The sequence below is a fragment of the Panicum hallii genome, chromosome 3 (assembly GCF_002211085.1).
Source record: "Panicum hallii strain FIL2 chromosome 3, PHallii_v3.1, whole genome shotgun sequence".
NCBI classification, from domain to species: domain Eukaryota; kingdom Viridiplantae; phylum Streptophyta; class Magnoliopsida; order Poales; family Poaceae; genus Panicum; species Panicum hallii.
In genome coordinates, this window is record NC_038044.1 from 17,459,994 (window position 1) to 17,481,258 (window position 21,265).

At 47.4% G+C, this 21,265-nt stretch overlaps 1 protein-coding gene across 1 annotated transcript in view; it reads left to right on the forward strand.

Moving 5' to 3' along the window:
* The window catches only part of LOC112885292, a 34,244-nt gene extending 21,058 nt beyond the window's left edge, over positions 1-13,186 (forward strand). Inside the window, exons 15-31 of the mRNA XM_025950943.1 lie at positions 9,512-9,626; positions 9,720-9,879; positions 10,075-10,193; positions 10,280-10,377; positions 10,453-10,540; positions 10,653-10,827; positions 10,925-10,973; positions 11,058-11,139; positions 11,229-11,312; positions 11,486-11,554; positions 11,639-11,920; positions 11,995-12,097; positions 12,176-12,291; positions 12,382-12,467; positions 12,563-12,647; positions 12,759-12,840; positions 12,919-13,186. Of these exons, the coding sequence (XP_025806728.1) occupies positions 9,512-9,626; positions 9,720-9,879; positions 10,075-10,193; positions 10,280-10,377; positions 10,453-10,540; positions 10,653-10,827; positions 10,925-10,973; positions 11,058-11,139; positions 11,229-11,312; positions 11,486-11,554; positions 11,639-11,920; positions 11,995-12,097; positions 12,176-12,291; positions 12,382-12,467; positions 12,563-12,647; positions 12,759-12,840; positions 12,919-12,971 (1,846 nt within the window). The 3' untranslated portion in view covers positions 12,972-13,186. The remainder of the gene's footprint in view (positions 1-9,511; positions 9,627-9,719; positions 9,880-10,074; positions 10,194-10,279; positions 10,378-10,452; positions 10,541-10,652; positions 10,828-10,924; positions 10,974-11,057; positions 11,140-11,228; positions 11,313-11,485; positions 11,555-11,638; positions 11,921-11,994; positions 12,098-12,175; positions 12,292-12,381; positions 12,468-12,562; positions 12,648-12,758; positions 12,841-12,918) is intronic.
* Positions 13,187-21,265: the final 8,079 nt, after the last annotated feature.

A 21,265-nucleotide genomic window follows, 5' to 3' on the forward strand; every position in this document is an offset into this window, starting at 1 on the left:
AAATCAGAAGTTTTCTTGGACTGGCCGGGTACTATCGGAGGTTTATTGAGGGATTCTCTAAGATAGCCCGACCCATGACGGAACTTCTTAAGAAGGAGAAGAAGTTCGTCTGGACGGAAAATTGTGAAAGAAGTTTTCAAGAATTGAAGCAAAGGTTGACAACCGCCCCAGTGCTGACCCTACCGGACATTCATCGGGACTTTGTCATTTATTGTGACGCATCTCGACAAGGATTAGGGTGTGTACTGATGCAAGACGGGAAAGTCGTTGCATATGCTTCCCGCCAACTCAGAACTCATGAGCAGAATTATCCGACCCATGATTTGGAATTAGCAGCCGTAGTGCATGCCCTTAAGATTTGGAGACATTACCTGATTGGAAATAAGTGTGAGGTTTACACCGACCACAAGAGCCTGAAGTATATCTTCACCCAGCCGGATTTAAACCTAAGGCAAAGGAGATGGTTGGAGTTGGTCAAGGACTATAATTTGGAAATTCAGTATCACCCCGGAAAGGCGAACGTGGTAGCCGACGCCTTAAGCCGGAAAACCTATGGACCCAAGGATGACCATCTATGCGAGGAAATGGCACGATTAAATGTGCATGTTGTCCCTCGAGGTTCCAGCCAGGTGCTGAACGTCCGATCAACACTAGAGGATAGGATCAGAGAGGCTCAAGGATCGGATCAAGAGTTAGTAAAGATTTGCAAACAAACTGGAGAAAACAAAGCACCGGGTTTCAGAGTGGACGATAAGGGAACGTTATGGTACGAGGATAGGATTTGTGTCCCCCAGAATGGGGATTTCCGGCAATTAATCATGGACGAAGCCCATAACTCGGCCTACTCCATCCACCCAGGATCAACCAAAATGCATATGGACATAAGGCAAAAATATTGGTGGAATGGAATGAAGGCGGACATTACACGATTCGTGGCTCATTGTGATACTTGCCAAAGGATCAAGGCCGAACATCAGAAACCGGCGGGATTGTTGCAACCCTTGCCTATCCCGGTGTGGAAATGGGATGGGATAGGAATGGACTTTGTAGTGGGTCTACCTAAAACACAGAAGGGACACGATTCCATATGGGTAATAGTGGACCGACTCACTAAATCGGCTCATTTCATACCCGTACGAACTAATTACGGTGGAGAAAAGCTGGCAAAGCTTTATGTGGAGAACATAGTAAAGTTACATGGAGTGCCTAGCAGAATTGTCTCAGACAGAGGAACCCAATTCACCTCTAGGTTCTGGAAAAGCTTGCATCAAGCCATGGGCACGAAGTTAGATTTCAGCTCTGCATATCATCCACAGACGGATGGTCAAACCGAAAGGGTAAATCAGGTTATGGAAGATATGCTGAGAGCATGTGTCCTGACCTACGGAAAGGACTGGGAGCAGAGTCTGCCCTATGCAGAATTCTCGTACAATAATAGTTACCAAGCCAGCTTGGGCATGTCGCCATTCGAAGCCCTCTATGGAAGAAATGTCGGATGTACATCCAGTGTTTCACGTCTCGCAAATAAGGAGATGCCTGAGAGTACCCGAAGGAGAACACGTGCCAGTGGAAACAATAGACCTGCAACCGGATCTGCGGTACCAGGAAGTACCGGTCAAAATTCTGGACACTGTCACTAGAAGGACAAGAAACTCCGAGGTACGGATATGCAGGGTTCAATGGAGCAGACCCGGAATAGAAGAAGCAACCTGGGAACGCGAGGAGGCGCTAAAGAAAGAGTTTCCCCATCTATTTAGGAACCAGCCGAATCTCGAGGACGAGATTCATTTAAGTGGGGTAGGTTTGTGATGCCCTGAAAATTTCAAATTTAAACTACGCGTTAAGGTGCCCTGACCGAAAATTTATTCGTCGTAAAACCCTGACTCCCTCCGTTTCACCGCCACACTGACGGCTAACGCGAGCCTGACCGCCGTCCCATCCCGCGCCGCTCACGCGCGACCGTTTTCCGCAATCAGCGCCGGTGCGATGCTGTTCTTCTCGCGCAGCGCGCGGGCGACGCACGCGCGTGGCCGACCGACCGCGGTCGCCGCCGCGATCGGCGCCGACGCGCCCCTCCCTTTTCTCTCTCCCCCTTTCTCTTTTCTCCTTTTCTCTCTCCCTCCTATTTCTTTTCTTTTTCCCTTTTTCCCTCTCTTTCTTTTCTTTCTTCCTTCCTTTCTTCTTTTCCCTCCTTCCTTCTCCCCCTTCTCCTCTCCCTGCTCCCGGGCGCCGCTCAGCCCGCGCCGCCCCCCTCCTGCTTGGCCCCGAGCCACGGCCCCCTCCTCCCCTCGCGTGCGCACACGCCCCCGTGCCCGGCCGCCTGTGCCCACGCGAACGCCCGCGCGTGCAGCACGTGCCGCGCCGCCCGCCGCGACGCCCGTCGCTCACCGCGCACACCAGCTGGCTGTGCGCGCCACGCCCCGAGCCGCGCCGCCCGGCCTCCGGCCTCGGCCACGCCGCCCCGCCCTCACGCGCACGCCGCCGTACGCGCGCGCACCGCCGGACCGCGCGTGCACGCGACCCACGCGCACGCGCACGGCCACGGCACGCACGCGCAACCGCACGGCCGCCGCGCTGCCCGTCGCCGCTCGCCGCTGCTCCCCTGCTGCACCGCCCTGTGCCCGCACAGCGCCCGCCCACGTGCCCGAGCCGTCGCGTCGCTCCGGCCTTGCCGCCCGCGCCGCCGCTCCATGACACGGGCGCCATTAAGGTGCTCCGCGCCGCCCGCCGGCCTCCTCACCGGCCACCGCCGCCCACCCCCTTTGGCCGCCTATAAATAGACCCCGCGCGGCCCGCTACCCCCCCCCCCCCCACAACTCCCACCGCCGCCTCTGCCCTCTCCCCTAGCCCACAGCGCCGCCGCCGCCCGTGACACCGCCGCCGCCCGCCTGCTCCCGTGGGCGCGCCTCCTCGCCCCACCGCAGCCCGTGGTGAGTGGGGGGATCGGTTCCCCTCCTTCCCCTTCCCCTTTTCCCCCTGCCCCGAGACACCCCTAGGTCTCGGCCGGCCGTATTGGCCGCCGCCGCCGGCACCCCCCACCCCTCCTCTGTTTCGTGCGGGAGGAAGGAGGAAGAAAGGGGCTTTTTTCCCAAAGCCCCCTCCCCTTTCCCTGTATTACCCCAAAGAAACCCCCTTACTTACTCTCTTTTGCAAACGAGACCCCGTTCTTTCCGTTATTTCAAAAATAAACCCTCCATTACATAAACCTAAACAAAACCGACACCCTTTAGCGTGCCCTGAGTATTTCTAGGATTCACAAATAGGTCCTTACTCCTTCCGGATAATTACGAACAAGCCCCTGGACCCCCGTTTAATCCCTGAAACCATCTTTGACTCGTCATTTTATGTGCGAAACGACCTCCGATCGACCCGAAACTTTACCACGCCCTTTCTAGTATAGTTCTAGCCACGCCATTGAGAAACCACCCGAAAATATTACCCCTACCTCCGTAACTAAGTTATTTCCGATTCAAGCTCAACGATAAAAGCTTTTAGTTCTCTCGCTTGATTGTATGCCTGTTTGTTTGCGTCATAGGACACGGAGTGAAAGAAGAAGTTCCCGACTGCGACCAAGCAACCGAGGACCAGTTTTGCAACCCCGAACCCGAGGGACAGTGCTTCGATCAGGACCTCCCGCAAGGGTTTGACGATGGCAAGTTCAACTCCACCCTTTGATGCATGTTTCTGTCCTAGTTTTTATAAACACAACCCAGTGGCCTATTTTATAAAATTGCATGGTTTTGCGTGCTGAAAACATGGTAGGATAGCCACCCTTACTTGTGATAACCATACCTTGACCACCTGGTTTTGCAAGGAAAGTGTGTGTGCGTGTGGGAAGGGATAAAATGTGGTTTTGAAAGATGAGTCAGACGGGATGGATGGCATTTCTGTGTGAATTGCCGTTGGTGTGCTCGTACCTGTGTGGTTGAGCGTGGAAGGGAGAGATCCACCTTGTCACCCCTAAGGACCGAGTTGATGTGTCGTCTCACCTAGCTTCCTGTCGTGCAAACCACTTGACCGTTGTATGGGCAACGGCTTAGCCTAACCCCACTAGTTAGTCTGATAGCCATCAGGAGAGCTGGGAGCAACGGGTGATCAAGGAGACGGGATAAGCTCTGTGTGACTTATGCCCCGGTTAAGCCTCGGTGGTAGGTCGAATGACCCCTTGATAGATCCCGTGGTGGCTAGCCAGGTCTAGCTAAGGTGGGTAAGGGCTTCGAAGGGATCTGCACCGGCACTAAGGTGTCCATGCTGTGGTACCCCACCTGTGGGTAAAGTTGCACACCTCTGCAGAGTTAAAATCTATTCGAATAGCCGTGCCCATGGTACTGGGCAAGTTACGGTGTGGTCACATAACTAGTATTTCTCTCTGGGAATGGTTGGACTGGTGTGGGTTGTGTGGGAAATGTCCGGCCGCTGTGTCGTGTGCTACGACGGACGGGGAGTCCGGTAGCAGTTTTAAACTTGGATCCTGTGTGGATCAACACCATGTGCTCCTTGATGCTTAACGACTTGTTTTGAAAATGTTTTAAACGAACCTTTGCATAAAGTCGAGTTTTCCGCAAATAAAACCATAACCTTATCCTTGGATTAACCTGTGCATTCATTTTTGTTATATCCCCTCCGCGGGTGTGATTGGACTTGCTGAGTACGTTCGTACTCACCCCATTCTTACTTTTACAGTGGAAGATCCAGACTACGTCCCCGAAGACGTCGAGTAGGGTTCCGTTCTGCACCCAGTCTTGCCTGTGGGTGAGGTCACCGTTGGAACTCCGCATGGCGCAAGACTCTGATGATCCCCTCTTCGTAGTTAGTGTAGTAGTATGGGTTTTAGTTGTAATCCTCGCGATAGTGGCAGTTCACTGCCCATTACCGCGAAGAGTTGTACGGTGATGTACCATCTGATGTAATAAAAGAGTTATCAGCCTCCTGGAACTGATAAAGTAACACTTTTAAGTCTTCCCTGATGGGGGGACGCTTCACAGGAGCCCTCAAAACAAAGCCCCTATTCTTAATCCCTCTATTTCCTCACACATAGGCCCTGCTTCCTGGGCTGAAATCTGCAAGAAATTTCTTTACCAAGTTACAATCCATTTGCTCTCCTTTCTTCAGCTTCTCCTTTGCTTGCTTCCTACACATAGGCCTTTTACTGCTAGGCATGGAAGAGTCATGGGTTTGGCTCTTTCTACTCTCACCATCTTCTACATCAAACACAACCACTGTTGCTGCTGGTGAATTGCTTTCCCTTGGCCTTTTGTTGTTGAGAGGGGGCGCAAACTTCTCGCTATGCCTAATCTTCAGACAACAATGAAGGAAAGGAAACCCCTTCTTTCCATCTGCATATGCATTTTGAGCTTCTAGCAACTGAAACCAAAGGTGCAGCAGCTTAACAAAAATAATGATGCAGCAGCTTAATAGAATCAAAGACGCAGCAGCTTTTAGCAACATTTTTGAGCTTCTAGTAACTGAAATCAAAGATGCAGCACCTAATAATATCAAAGATGCAGCAGCTTGTAGCAACAATGGTGCAGCACCTAATAAAATTCTTACATGTTCCTGGTATGACACTCCACTAGGATGACGATGCTCAACCTCGTCATATAAGCCTTGAAACTTCTGACACTCTTTGTGAATTGTCGCCCCCCTATGCTCAAGAGAACTTGGATTCCTGTCAGATGTAAATTTTCTGTTGGCATGGAAGTTCTCAGGATTCACTTCCAATAGGCCTTGCAGGTTGCTCATTTCAGGTGATAGGATCCAAACTTATGTTCTCCCATGGTTCACATAATTGGATGTCTTCATCCAGAGAGTAGTTGGCAGCACAGATTGCCTTCCTCTTTGGTGCACTAGGTTGACTAGGTAAAATTCCATTGTCATGAATCTCAATTTTGTCGGACATCAACCGTGACCATGCACCTCCCTGTGTGCTCGAAACGACCAGGAAGCAGCGGCCTCAATGTTAGCTTCGAAGGGAGAGTTGCGCCTCGCTGGGGATTCGCAGGGGTTGGTGGTTGAAGCGTCCCCCCATCAGGGAAGACTTAAAAGTGTTACTTTATCAGTCCCAGGAGGCTGATAACACTTTTATTACATCAGATGGTACATCACCGTACAACTCTTCGCGGTAATGGGCAGTGAACTGCCACTATCGCGAGGATTACAACTAAAACCCATACTACTACACTAACTACAAAGAGGGATTCATCAGAGTCTTGCGCCATGCGGAGCTCCAACGGTGACCTCACCCACAGGCAAGACTGGGTGCAGGACGGAACCCTACTCGACGTCTTCGGGGATGTAGTCGGGATCTTCCACTGTAAAAGTAAGAATGGGGTGAGTACGAACGTACTCAGCAAGTCCAATCACACCCACGGAGGGGGACATAACAGGATTAAATGCACAGGATAATTCAAGGATAAGGTTACGGTTCATTTGCGGAAACACAATTATATGCAGGGGTTCGTTTTAAAAAAAAACACTTTTCAAAACAATTTTCCAGTACCAAGGGGCACACGATGTTGATCCACACGGATCCAAGTTCCAAACCGCTACCGGACTCCCCGTCCGCCGTAGCACACGGCACAACTGCCGGATACTTCCCAAACAACTCACACCAGCTTAACCATTCCCAGAGAGAAACACTAGTTATGTGACCACACCGTAACTTGCCCAATACCGTGGGCACGGCTATTCGAATAGATTTTAACTCTGCAGAGGTGTGCAACTTTACCCACAGGCGGGGTACCACAACACGAACACCTTAGTGCCGGTGCAGATCCCATCGAAGCCCTTACCCACCTTAGCTAGACCTGACTAGCCACCACGGGTTCTATCAAGGGGTCATTCGACCTGTCACCGAGGTTTAACCGGGGCATAAGTCACACAGAGCTTATCCCGTCTCCTTGATCACCCGTTGCTCCCAGCCCTCCTGATGGCTATCAGACTAACTAGTGGGGTTAGGCCAAGCCGTTGCCCATACAACGGTCAAGTGGTTTGCACGACAGGAAGCTAGGTGAGACGACACATCAACTCGGTCCTTAGGGGTGACAAGATGGATATCTCCCTTCCACGCTCAACCACACAGGTACGAGCACACCAACGGCAATTCACACAGAAATGCCATCCATCCCGTCAGACTCACCTTTCAAAACCACATTTTATCCCTTCCCACACACACACATTTTCTTTATAAAATCAGGTGTTCAAGGTATGGTTATCACAACAAGGGTGGCTATCCTACCATGTTTACGGCACGCAAAACCATGCAATTTTATAAAATAGGCCACTGGGTCGTGTTTATAAAAACTAGGACAAAAATATGCATCAAAGGGCGGAATTGAACTTGCCATCGTCAAGTCCTTGCGGGGGGTCCTGATCGAAGCACTGTCCTTCGGGTTCGGGGTCGCAGAACTGGTCCTCGATCGCTTGGTCGCAGTCGAGAACTTCTTCGTTCACTCCGTGTCCTACGACGCAAACAGACAGGCATGCAATCAAGCGAGAGAACTAAAAGCTTTTACCGTTGAGCTTAAATCGGAAATAATTTAATTACGGAGTTAGGGGTGATATCTTTGGGTGGTTTCTTAATGGCGCGGTTAGAACTATACTAGGAATGGAGTGGTAAAGTTTCGGGTCAAACGGAGGTCGTTTCGCACATAAAATGACGGGTTAAAGATGGTTTCAGGGGTTAAACAGGGTCCAGGGACTTATTCGAGATTATGCGAAAAGGGTAGGGACCTATTTGTGAACCCTAGAAACATTCGGAGCATGCTAAAGGGTGTCGGGTGTATCTAGGTTTACGTGACGAAGGGTTCGGTTTGAAATAATAAAAAGAGCGGGGTTTCTTTTGTAAGAAGGGGTGAATAGGGGTGTTAGGGGGGCTTCTTTGGAAAAACAGGAAAAAGGGGGGGGGCTACTGGGCAATTTGCCCTATTCTTCCTCCTCTCTCCCGTGCCCGAACAGAGGAGGGAACAGGGGCGGTGGTGGCGGTCCCTCGCCGGCCGGCCAGGGCACGGCGGTGGTCCGCGGGTGGGGGGAAAGAGGGAGGGGGGCATGGGGATTCCGTCCCCGGCCTCACCTTGGCTCGGGACACCGTGGGGAGGTGTGCCCACGGGAGCAGGCGGCGGCGGGCAGAGGCGCTCGTGGTGGCGGCGCTGCGGGCTGGGGAAAAGGCAGAGGCGGCGGTGTGAGCTGCGGGGAGAGGTGAGCCGCGCGGGGAGCCCATTTATAGAGGGAGGAGGCGGCGGGGCGGAGGGGATTGGGATGGGGCGGCCGGCGGGCGGTGCGGGCGCCATTAATGGCGCTCCGGCCGCTTGCGGCCATCGCGACGCGGCGTGGCGCGGGCCAGGGGGCGGGGCGGTGCTCACCACGGCGCGCGCACGTGGGAGCAGTGGCGAGGGGGGACGCGGCAGCGGCGGACGGCGCGGCGTCGCGGCGTGACCGTGCGACGGGCGGCGCAGCGAGCGGCGCGGCGCGTGGAGCACGCGCGGGGTGTGCACGGCCGAGCGCAGAGGCGTGCGCGCGTGGGCACGGGCGGCCGAGCCCCGGGGGCGTGCGTGCGCGCAGGGGAGGGGAGGTGGCCGTGGCTTGGGAGCCGGGTCGGGCGGCGTTCAGGAGCAGAGAAGGGAGGAAAGAAAGAAAGAAGGAAGAAGAAAGGAAAAAGGAAGGAAGGAAAAGAGAAAAGAGAAGGAAAGGGAAAAAGAGAGAGAGAGAGAGAGAGAGAGGGGGGGAAAAGGGAACGCGTCGGTGCCGGTCGCGGCGGCGACCGCGGCCGGTCGGCCACGCGCACGGTACTTGTGCGAGGAGAGAAGGAAAAAGGTGTCGCGCCGGCGCTAATCACGGCGGGCGGCTGCGCGTGAGCGACAAGCCATCGAACGACGCGGAACGGGACAGCGGTCCGGTTAGGGTTAGGGTTTTGTCGTCGAACCGTTTTTACGAATTACTCTAGCGTGTGAGCGGTGAAACGGAGGGAGTCAGGGTTTTACGACGGATAAATTTTTCGGTCAGGGCACCTTAACGCGTAATTTAAATTCGAAATTTTCGGGATGTCACAGTGGTCCAGACGAAACTGCCGTTTCGGGCCTGGCCAAGAGCCTACAGGAATGAGGACCGTGACCACACACCTCCCTGTCATCTCATAGCGCACATTTACCACTTCTACCTTTTGCTGTGCGCTTCTTTACTTCAAGTGAAAATTACATTGAAGATGAAACCTGTAAAATATTGATTCTGTGACTGGGTTTAGTCAAATGGGTATAAAATAGTGTACCGTAGATCTCTGGATGACAAGATATAGTCTTTTTTTACTTGACCCACCTGTTTTTGCTTCTGTTAACATTAATGGCAGTGTTTTTTATGTTCCATCTTCCTGTTCTTGTTAGTTCTTGCTTACCTGTCATGCAACTTTTGTTCTGAGTAGGTTAAATACTCACAGTGGGTATATAGAAAGAATACATGTTATCTATTGTTGCTACCTGTGAGTTTGAACTCTAATGAATTTATTATCTTCCTTGAACAGTATTGTTTTTACAAGTCTCCTTGATTCTGATTTATGTCCCGAGCTCGAAGGGTACAGAAAAAAGGATCAAATAGAAGAAGATGAAGTGATGATTTACCTAAAAACTATAAGGGAGGTACTATTCTTTTCAAGTTGTGCCTCTTGGATACTGTGGATATTCATTGTTTCATTTGAATAATGTTTTTTGCCAACTCTGCACCCTCCCCAGTTGCAGGATCAGAATTTGACATTTGATATGGTAAAGAAGAAAAGGAGGAAAGGTGCCACTTCTGTTGTGTGGTATGCAACAAGAATTATTGAATTTCTTGGTCGGCGCACACCTATTGTCCTCAAGAATAAGAATACACGCTGCTCTCTAGTAGCACTATGTAAGTCAATGTGGCTGAATTTTTAGTTTTTCTCTCTGTATATCTACTTTAGTGGCTTGGCTGGTTACCCGGAATTCGTGCCGTTTACATACTTTTACCTTTCGGTGTACAATCCAACAAGTTTATACATTAATTTGACATGAAATATCATTTGTAGTGTGTTTTCCCTCGTCACTGAACTTATTGGAAATGCAGGTAATGTTCTCCTTCTTGGAGAGAAGATAACTCTCAATTTAGATATCAAGAAGGTGTCTGAGGGCCACCTCATCTATCTTGTCCAGAGTTATCTGTTGTATGGGAATACACAAATGCAGGTATGCAACTGTATAGATGCAATTGTTTTGCAAGAATAATGTTCATTAACTCAAAGTTATGCTACTGTCCACTTATTATACTGCAGTTGGAACAAAACTTGGAACTATCAGAGTTCAATAAACAAGTTCTTGGTGTATTGCCGAAGCTCCTGGGCAGCTTGTACTTTGATGTGAAATTTGCTAGGTGACTCATACTGATTTAATTGAGTATTTGTGATTGTCCTTCTCAGAGTCTAATGCTTATGATGTCCTTTTTCAGCTCTTGTGGTTTTGAGCAGACCTTAGAAACTGCACTATTTGGTTGTCTCGGTGTCCCTCTACATCATGGTTGGATGGTTGATCGCCAGGTACCCATTGTACATGAGCTTTTTTAAATATTGGTTCCTTCAATCCATCAACATTTCTGTAAGATTTGAGATCTTTATTGGGGTAAGGGCTGATACTTCGATATTTCATTAGGATGTGGAGTTGGGCTCCTCCATACACAGAAGCTCCTACTTCAGACTTGCAGTAACTCTTGCTATGTATGAATCACTTCTACCCGAGCATCAAAAGTATGATGTTGGGTGTAAAGACGACATGTTCTATTCTGCGCTTGCATTCTCTTCAGCTGAACCAGAAGAGCTTACCAGTTGTAAATTTCTACAACATAAGTGTTCAATTTTTCTGGAGCAAAACAATATTTGCAAGTGATTATTCTGTTACATCTTTTCTTTGTTCCCTAATTTTAGGTGCAAGGATCTCGACTTTTTTGAGGGGCCCTCAGCTAACCCCTTATGGGTAAATGGAAGTTTATATATATGTTCAAGTGTTACTTTTTTTTGTTGATTTTAAAACTTGATTTATTCATGTCTCTGAGTGCAGATTCTCTTCATTAAAAAATGACCTTGAAGAGAGACAGCCCTCTCTCCTACTTTGGAATGAAACATTACTTACAGTATCTAAGGTGAGTTGATTTGTTCAGAGATAGTGACCCTCCCCTCTTCTTAAAGTGAGCGAACTTTCCTCCTAAAATATATCCCTATTATTGTATAGGTTGAAGACCAAATTTATGTATTGCTGAATGATATTTCCTTGTTGAGTACTCATACCGATGCGGTGTGGGAAAGGTTAAGAGAGGTATGTCGATCTTTTTATGTTACATGTGATTATGATATGTTATGTTGAATAATTTGCTGCTGGTCTTGCATCTGCAACTGCCCAGTGTCAGTCAAGGCCGCAGCTTGATGACTGACTAAGTCTATAGGGTTGAACAGCAATCAAGCTAACTGTTTTTTTGCATGGTTAATTAGGGAAATGATGATGGATATTTTGTTGATTGTAACTTCATGCCTACAAATTCATTGATTCAATCAATACTGGTAAGTTCAGAATATTGAAGTTCTTGCTCTATTAGATTTTTAGGCATGTTTTGCTAACTCAATGAAATCATGCATTTGATTTAGCCACTAACAAAAAATGAAAGAAAGACGTGGAAGAAAAAAGTGGAGATGGGTCTGAAGGGGCGCTTACTACCCAAGGAGAAAGAGGAGGATAGGAACGATGACAAAAAGGAGGATAGGAACGAGGACAGAGACTATGAGAAGAATGAGGAGAAAGATGATGAGAAGAATGAGGAGAAAGACAATGAGAAGACTGAGGAGAAAGACGATGGGAAGACCGAGGAGAAAGGTGATGGGAAGGCTGAGGAGGAAGATGAGAATATACAGGAGAAAGCAATTATATTTGTAAGTGCAAAACTGCTGGAATGATATCATGTTTTCTTATAAAAAATGCTGCTCCTCAAATCTGTTTCTCGCAGGGCATGCGTGGCAACTTGAATATGAGGCCTATTGATTTTTTCGGACGATCTACCCATATTATCCACCAGATAAATGATGGCCCATGCGCCCTAATTGCCGTCTGTAAGTGAAATTGGCTTTACTTTCATTTTTTGTATTATATTTCCTCATGATTTGGATTTATTCTGTTTTTTACCACAGGCAATATTCTACTGCTCAAGGGGGACATCTTTTTTGAACGAGATGAAACTGTGGTTTCAATGGATTATCTACTTAATCTTGTCTTCACTCTTATTAGAGAAAGTGCTAAAATGCAGGTCCTTTTAAATTTGAATTTTGAATTTGAATTTTTAGTTTCAAATCCCGGTCCTTTTTGCGTATGTATACATGTATGTATTTGTCAATAGGCCTATTCTCCTGAAATACGAAGACAGATATGGGATGTGGCACCAAAACTGGCCGAAGGGTTTGACATGAATGTTGTCTTCAACAGGTGATTGTAGTTCTAGCTTTCCATATTGGTTATCCTTTTGCTTTGTTTTTAGGCTGGCTGCTGGCGTTCTGATATTTGTATTTTTGACATTGCAGAACAGATGGGTTTACGGTGACACCAGAATGGTTGCTTCTGGATTGCTTGGATCTCAATATTCGGCATGGTTGGATTCCCAATGTGGTAAGCAAGTTTATCATGGGCATTGATTATGTTGTTAGTGCAAATTTTCTAATTCAGTGTGCAAGCATTGTATATGACGTGGCCAGCTAATATCATGATACTAATTATTAGGATTTGTTGCCCGGACCTGAAGTACCCGAAGTATCATATGAAAGACTTACTCTGAAATCTCTTGAACCTGATTGTCCAAATGGTTAGTTTTATTTTTCAGCTACACCTTGTTTGCACAACCTTTTTCATCGCTCTTATTGCTTTTGTTCAATGTTTTTAGCGGAGACGATCGAGAACTTTTTAAATGGACATCAACTTACTCTCATTGGGTAAAATATCTCTATTTTCCTTTTCCTATCTGCAGTATTTTTTTAGTTGGAAACTATTTGTTGTTTGCCACTTGTTAATATTTTAAATAACCATATGCCAATGCTACTGATTGGTTTCCCTACTGGAAGACCTTGGTGAGAATATTCCATGCATTCTGTATTGCCACTATCATTACAGTACTATAGTTAAGGTGAAAACTCAATATTTGTTGTATTTTATTACTTTAGGAGCTATGTTTAGCTGCCTTCTATTTTACTTTTTTGATCCATTTTGATCTTATGCAGGTCAATGGAGTAATATATTCTTTAGTCACTAATATAAATTATTTGAGAACTCGGGCAGTTTGGCAGATGCTTGAGGTATGCTATTCTGTATTTTTCATAATTTCCTTGTGTGGTTGGGATGGACTTGTGACCATTCTTAGCTGTGGCTTGTTAGGTCAACGGTGGTGGAGTATATTTGGACAGCAAGTTTAGACCAATTTATATGTGGCTTGATGCAGCTCCTTCGGTATGGACCAAAAAAATAAATCATTTACTATGTTTGCAAAATCAAATGTATCTGTGCCTGCTATGCTTTGTTGTCATCATGTCATCTTTTCCTTTTTCATTTCTATTTCTATCTGTGATATATGTAGGCACATCCAAATGCAATTTACTCTCCCCATATGCATGAAATTTTATCTCCCTTGCAAGTCATGTTGCTTTTGTTCTTGTTTCAAAATTCCATTGCCGTGAAGAATATTAGCGTTACTACAATTGATAATAACAATAAACATTGCATTTTGTGTTGTTCATTATTAAATTATGTGCGCGCTCTCTTCAGGGTTCTTTCTCTGTTCCTGAAACAAGTACCTCCGAAGCATCTACCTCATTCATGAAGCTAGATTCGGAAGGGATTACATCACATGGTGACAGATTGGGTTTGGACAGCTTTACACAGTTGCATTCAGGACCCGATACAGCTCCTTTGGTATGCTTAACATCGACCATAAAATGAATCTTTTGATGCTTTGTTACAATTTTTTTTACTATGTCACCATCACATTTGATTTGTGATAGATCTTTCTTTTTCACCATTTCTATTTCTACCGGTGATATCTGTATGCTGTATACATACTATCAATGATACATGAAATCTTATCTTTCTTGCAAGTCATGTCGTGTTTGTTGTTTGAAAGTGCATTTTACATTGAAGAAAAGTATTGTACGATAGGTTGTGTAAATAAGCAATGCATTTTGTCCTCAGGCTGATTTTTTTTCCAGAGAGATAATCTTCATGGCTCTTGGTTTGTTCCTAAAACAAGGACTCAAAGATCATGTACTAATTCCATGAGACCATATACAGATGAGGATATATCTAATGAAAAGTCTGTGCCTGGTCCCCAAATTGTTCCTGGAACTAGGGAACTACCGCTGGAGGAGTTTGTTCTGATACCTGGTAATGAGTTCTCTAAATCAAGAACTATATTTGCTGGTGGTACTTCCTTAAATGTTGCTGATACCACAAGGACTGGGAGAGTCCTTGGACTAGATGTATTGGAAGATCTTATTTTTTCTCATGATGTGGGGTTGAGCTGGGATGGGAAGTTCGACTTGAGTACTATATATGTCGTTGATGGAGTCCGTGCAGAAATCCGCACACCATATTGTGAGAAGTTCTGTGAAAAGGCAAAATTCAATGACTACTTCAGTTACATTTGTAATATTGTTGAGCTATTTAAAATAGAAGGGGTTGGTCTTCCTGCTTTTTTCACCCAGTTGGTAAGATTGCTGTCAGATCCTCCCCACAGACCTTCAGGGTGCAACATAGCTCAACTGGAGGGTTACCGACGTAGACTGCATGGCTTTTGGGATTGTGTATTGACTACCCTTGCGCTGAGGTCCTCATCGGCCAGAAGTGGATTATTTAATGGAATTCAAAGGATACGCCGCTCCGCGCCATTGACAGTTAGATCTAAGCTGAGAGAGATATTGGCAAGTGCTCAGCTTGAAGATGACTGGAGAAAGCCAATCGCTGAAACAGGACATCCAGTCCTCAAAAAGGTTTTAGGGTACATCCCTCGTGATGGAAGCGATGAGGCGGCCAAAAAGTTTGGGCTTTTTACACCTGATAGCAGTGAAGAGGCCAAGGAGAAGGAACCTGAAGACAAGAAGTTTGGACTTTTTACATGTGATGCTGATAGCTTGTCTGTTTTTCCAAGACAAGTAAACGAACATCCCAAGTCTAAGGTGAATATTTTTTTCCTTTCTGTTTTCTGTTTGTTTTCCTGATTTTCATACCAGAATTATTGCTGTGAAGGAGGATCTGGAACTGGAATGGCGAAAAGGGGTGGTGAAAGAACCTTTTAACAAACTTTCAGAGTTGGAACTTCTAACCTCTCATAATCTTGAAGACGAACTTCCAGTTATCTTGGAAGCATTGCTATGCTCTGATGATCTTATGACACATGAGCTCTGGGAATGGTAGGGGCCAATAATTTTTATGGCACTGCCTTAACTTTTAATTTAGTCTAAGTTAGTATTAATCAGCCTCTTTACTTCTTGCTTGCTGCAGCTGTTTGGCCTAGTCGCCCATCCGCTGGTCTAAGCAGCTGCAGTTGCTTAAATATTTTTTTTACAGCTCTACAGCTTTTAGAGCGTGTTTGCTTTGAATTCTGAGAACGCTGTCTACGCCAGGCAGCATCATCTGGCATTTGATTGTGCTTGCTTGATACTGCCTGGTACAGGCAGGTTTCTCAAGGCATCATCCAAACAAGTTACAGCCAGCATGTTTGAGCAACTTCCAACATATATATAAAAAAAATCTGGGTTGCAGGTTGAAAGAGGTCCTCGAAGAATACGCCCGACCAGAAGTTCTTGGTCGTGAAACATGGAACTCCCGCCGCCGAAACCATGCTCGTGGAACCTGGGGGAACCTCCGCCGCCGTGCCCGCCATGGTCGTGGTGGTGGTCATGCCCATGGTGCCCGCCGTGGTCGTGGTGTTGGCCATGCCCGCAATGGCCGTGGTCGTGCCGGTCACTTGTGACCAGTATTATTCATAGTGTATGTAACTGGTGAACTGTGGTGATCACTCTGACTGGTGAACCGTCCGGACTGGCTGACCCTCATGCAAATTCTTCTCATCTATGAATTCCCGATCGCTGAAAATCTGTGTAAAATCTGCTATGTTAAGATTTCTTATGTCCTTTTTGTTTACCAATGTAGTCACGTTCGCATGGCTGGAACTCAGGAATTGATGGGCGCACATAAGTGGTGTAGCATGTAGTTTAATTTGATTGAAAATATATGTGAAAAAATCTGTACTGTTCAGATTTCTTATACTCTGTTTTTACCATCTTATTACAGTATTAGTTAATGTAGTTTATTGGTGATTGACTATACAAGCCGGAGGGAAATGAGCTCTGGGTTGTTTAACTGAACATTATTGGAGTTTTTTTATTGCTACACTAGACTTACTAGTGCTGCTGTTCAAGTATTGCATGTTTGCTGCTCGATGCGTGTACGGATGATGCCGCCGCATGTCCCTGACCCACAAGGGCAATTTTCAATTTAGCCTGATCTGTGATAGGCCTGTTGCTGGATAAGTTGCCCATGATTTAGCTATATAAACTGGTTAATATTATAATGACGCCATGCACAAAACTCATATGAACTTGAGCTATACATTACAGTTCGTAATTAATCTCAAGGCATTTATTTGAATATCATAAATATTGATACTTTTCAATTTATATTTGGTCAAATTTAACATATATAACATAACACTGCTAGAATCGTACTCTTTCTTGGACGGAGGGAGCATGTACGTGGGAGTAGATACTCCCACGGAGTAGAAAAAATTTACCCTATATATATCACCTGATGAGAGAGTCCTCCGATGTTAAAGAACTAAAGATCTGATCAGTCTATTCTTCATTCTGAAGATCTGTTAGATTTTCAGTTGGTGGCGCACGCGCGTCGAATAGCGTCTGGGGATTTTCATCCCATGGTTTAGTGCTGTGAACAGATGTTATTTTCCATATACACCTGAAAAAAATAGCAAATCCCATAAAGTTTGCACAAAGGTGACACGATCCCTTAAAGTTTGAACAAAGGTGACATGTAGGTCCCTGCCCCAAATTTCGTTCCCAAAAATCTCGCCGCCTTCTGCCATCCCATCCCGATCACCTCGCCTCTATTTGGATCTGTTCACCTCCACTTCCTCGCCCTTCACGGACATGGCTGCTTCCGCCCTTTCCTTCCACCTCCTCTTCCCGAGCCTGCCGCCGCCTCAGGCCTGGTCCTCCTCGACAAGCGGTGCTACATCATCGACCTCCGCAACGACACCAGCGCCGAGAGCACCACGGTCAGCGGCTTGCCGATCGAGGTGACCTTCCGCTTCATCCGCCCGCCACTTGTCTCCCACTTCTGTGTCCACTGCCCTGGCCTGGACTTTCGCCGCACAGGGCCCAAGATCGTCGCCACCGATGCAGATCTCGTCCTCCTCTGTGTCCCCCTCGACCCCAACAACGCCATCAAAGGATCGGACTGGGACTACTTCGTCTACCTGTCGAACGCCCATTGGCTAGATTTGCTACCGAACCCTATACTCATTAGCCGCAAGCTCAATAGAGTTGCAAATCAATAGATTTGCAACTGCGCTCATTAGCCGCGACGACGACGCTTGGTATTCCGTCGCTGCTCTCGGTGATAGGGCCCCCCTGTACCATGGCCGCAAGCTCATTAGGTGGGAGTACGACCTCAGATCATCCACATGAGAGTAGTAGCTTGAGAGCCATTCCATTCGATAGCCCAAATGCGATCCACGTAGAATCTTACTGTAGACCCGGATTCAAGACACCGATAGTTGGCGCGCAAGGTAGGAGATCTAGCACGTTCAACACCATCATCAGGCTTCGGAATGCCAACCACGACAACGGTTGGGTTCCCGATGTGTGTAGCGCGTTCAACATCATCATTATCAGTCTTCGGATGGCCAACCACAACAACGACTGGGTTCCCGGTGTGCGTTTATGCTGCAGAAGGATGGATTCATCATCACTTCGGTAGGGAGCCCAGAGCGGGCTTCCGCTCCGACCTCTTCCTCGCGACAGAGCGGCTACGATGCAGTCGCTCTCACCTTTGGATGGCTACAACTTAGCCCCTCTGAAGAGAGCTCCCCGACCATGGAATGGACCAGTAATGCTTGACGTTAGGGGCAGGAGTCCTAGACCGTGGTTTGGGTTTTGGTTTTTGGCTCCCAAAATGGGTTGGTTTGGGGGGGCGGGGGGTGGGGTTGTCCCTTAAGGAACCTTTTCTGGAGTACTTCAAACTTGTCTGACTGCTGCGAGTGCGAAAGGGAGCGAAATGAAGGACTCTTCATCACCCTTTGCATCTCCACAACCAAGGCAGGGTGAGTTCATCGGATTAGCCGACCACCATGTGAACTCCATTCAAGACCTCCTGTAAACAACTGCGGAGACTACTCTGGTCACCGACAACCTCCGAGAGGCATGACCCCATGTGATCGCCAACTCCACACGAGAACGCGAACACTCGGGGTCCGATGGAGAGCACGTCGTGGCCAACCAGGACGTTGATTCCACACCCCGACACGTGGAAATATGGAGCGTGATTGTGGTTGTCAATGGTCCTTAACACCTCATTTTATACCATCAACAATGCCTAATTTAGTCATAAAAGTGACATAAACCATAGTCATAGGGTTTATTTATAACCATTTCCACAAGTTGTGATGACTATGTGAGTGTAGGTACAAAATGACCATATTCATGATAAAAAATGGCCATTTTGGTTGCACCATGTCAAAGAGCTCGTCGAGGTACACGAAACGGAGTTTTGGTTCACCCGAATAGGAGTCCGGTCGAGAAAGTTACAACTTCTAGAAGATTGCAAAGATGTTCTAGGAGCAGTCTGGAGTAAAAACGGTCATAATGGGCTAATCCAAACTTCATTTTTGGCGATTCACCTGGCGACACAAGGCTAACGAAGAGATCTATCAGCCCACAAAAGATGAGCCCATTTGGGCCAAGTCAGGGGCGGGCGCCGCAATCACACTGGCGAAAGAGAAAATACTGGAGGTGGCGGTAAGGCCGAAAGATCAATTTTTACCTATTTTGGCTGGTTTTTTATAAAATTTGATAAAAACATAAACAAATAAAAAACCGATGGAAACCGGCTCGAAACCGATCAATACCAGTCATTGACCTATTTTCACTGGTTTTCGGCCGAAATCGAAAACACTACTCAGTGCCGTCTACGTCATCGATCTGTCTGAGCAGATCCTGGGAGTTTCTCTAGCGTTGATCTAAGGTGTTTTGATCAAATGGTGGTCGGTGGACGTGCCAAGGATCCATGGAATCACAAGTCATACGCTAAGGGTCAGAAACCGATGTTCCCAACCGACATTTCGGCCTCGATTGACCTTATAACCGCCTCTAAGGAGCATCCATCACCGTAACATCGAAAGGCGGTGATATTGGACGGTCAGGGCAGCGAATCCAAGGCACCCACAACCACACTTCGACCACCGACCTTCCTCAACATCTACAAATGCCCCCTGCACTTCTTAGAGCTATAAAAGGAGGTCTCTAGCTCCCGAATCAATCATTCTATTCAATTCAGTTCACTTCCATCACTAGAGTAGTCACTTTTCATTATAATCACCTCCACATGAGAGTAGTAGCTTGATAGCTCTCCTAGTGAGATGTAGAAGATAGGGAGAGGGTGAGGAGAAGCTAGGGGAGGAGCCGGCGTATCGACGACCTCTCCACTTGTAGCTCGACGGATGTGTTGACACTGTTTGGTCGAAAAAATCTAGAGCGGAGCTATTTTCATTTTAAAATGTTTTTTATTTTTTTGGATAAAGTATACCTGTATTAAATGTGTGAAGCACAAAAGTACAAATACAAGTACATCGTATAAGGATACGGAGGACAGCTGCCCAGCCTATATGCTACAAGGACCTCAGCAAGAAAAGAAAAATCAGACTGATCCTTAGCCCCTTTGAGAATGGAAGTCAGCCTCATCCGCCGCCAACAAAGACTTTTAAGGGAAAAATATTCCCTCCATTCCACTATATAAGCATTTCTAAGGTTCAATTTTTTTTGTCAAAATGTAAGCATTCTTAGGGATAAACTAAATGGGTAGGTGGGTTGGTGGAGAGTTGGTGGGTAGTGTAAAATGAGGGGTATAAAGGTCTTTTAGCAGTTCTGTTATTCCTTGAGTTTGAATGCTAGAAATGCTTACATTTAGGAACGGAGGGAGTAGCAATTTTGTTTATTGTTGGCAAAATAGCCACTTCCGTCCCCGAACTCTTGGCTTTGGGTCGATTTCGTCCCCCAACTCTTGAAAGGTGCAGTTTAGTCCCCGAACTCTTGTATTCCGGTCACTTCCATCCCCAATCCGACCTGACTGTCCATGTAAGCATGCCACATCACCCAAACGTGTATCGTGGTTTCTGTACACAGGTGAAAAGACTAAGTTATTACCGTCGCCTTCATTTTTCTCTCCTGCATGGGCTGGGAGGCATTGACCTCTGCCTCTCTCTCCCTCACGAGCCGCACAGGAGGCTTCCGCGGTTCCGCCTCGCTGCTCAGCCTCCGCCTCGCCTCCCTATTGCTTCACCGCGTAGGGGAAGCTCCGGGGCTCCGATGCTGATGGCGGCGGAGCCGTGAGCAGCAGCTCGTCCAAGTCAGCGGCGACCGCGGAGGTGGAGGTGGACGAGCGCGGGGAGGTCGGGCGACCCGTCGCGCCGAAGGACTGCGCGGCTACCGATCTCTGCTGTGGCGGCGCATCGCCTTTCGCCCCATGGCCCGAGGTGGCCGCCACAGGAGTGGATCGACGGTCGGGAAGGAATGGAGACCACCTGGTGGTGAGGAATCGAATAGCCGGCATGCAGAGATGGAGGTCAGACACTACTTTTTTTTATCAAATTGGAAATATGTGAGTTCGATTTGTGTTCAGCTATTGATTTAATGAATATGCTACTGCGTGGGAGAGGCGAAGGGAAAAAGGAAAAGGCACAGGGGCATATGAGACTTTTACCTTAGCAGACGTGGCGCTCGAGTGATGTGGCGTGCTTACGTGGACAGCCATGTTGGATTGGGGATGGAAGTGACCCGAATACAGGAGTTTGAGGATTAAACTGCACCTTTTAAGAGTTGGGGACGAAATCGATCCAAAGTCAAGAGTTGGAGGACGAAAGTGGCTATTTTGCCTTTATTGTTATTTGTATCGGAAGTTTTGTCGAAGTTTTCGGGCTTTGACGGTGCGGCCCGGCCCGAAACTGGTCA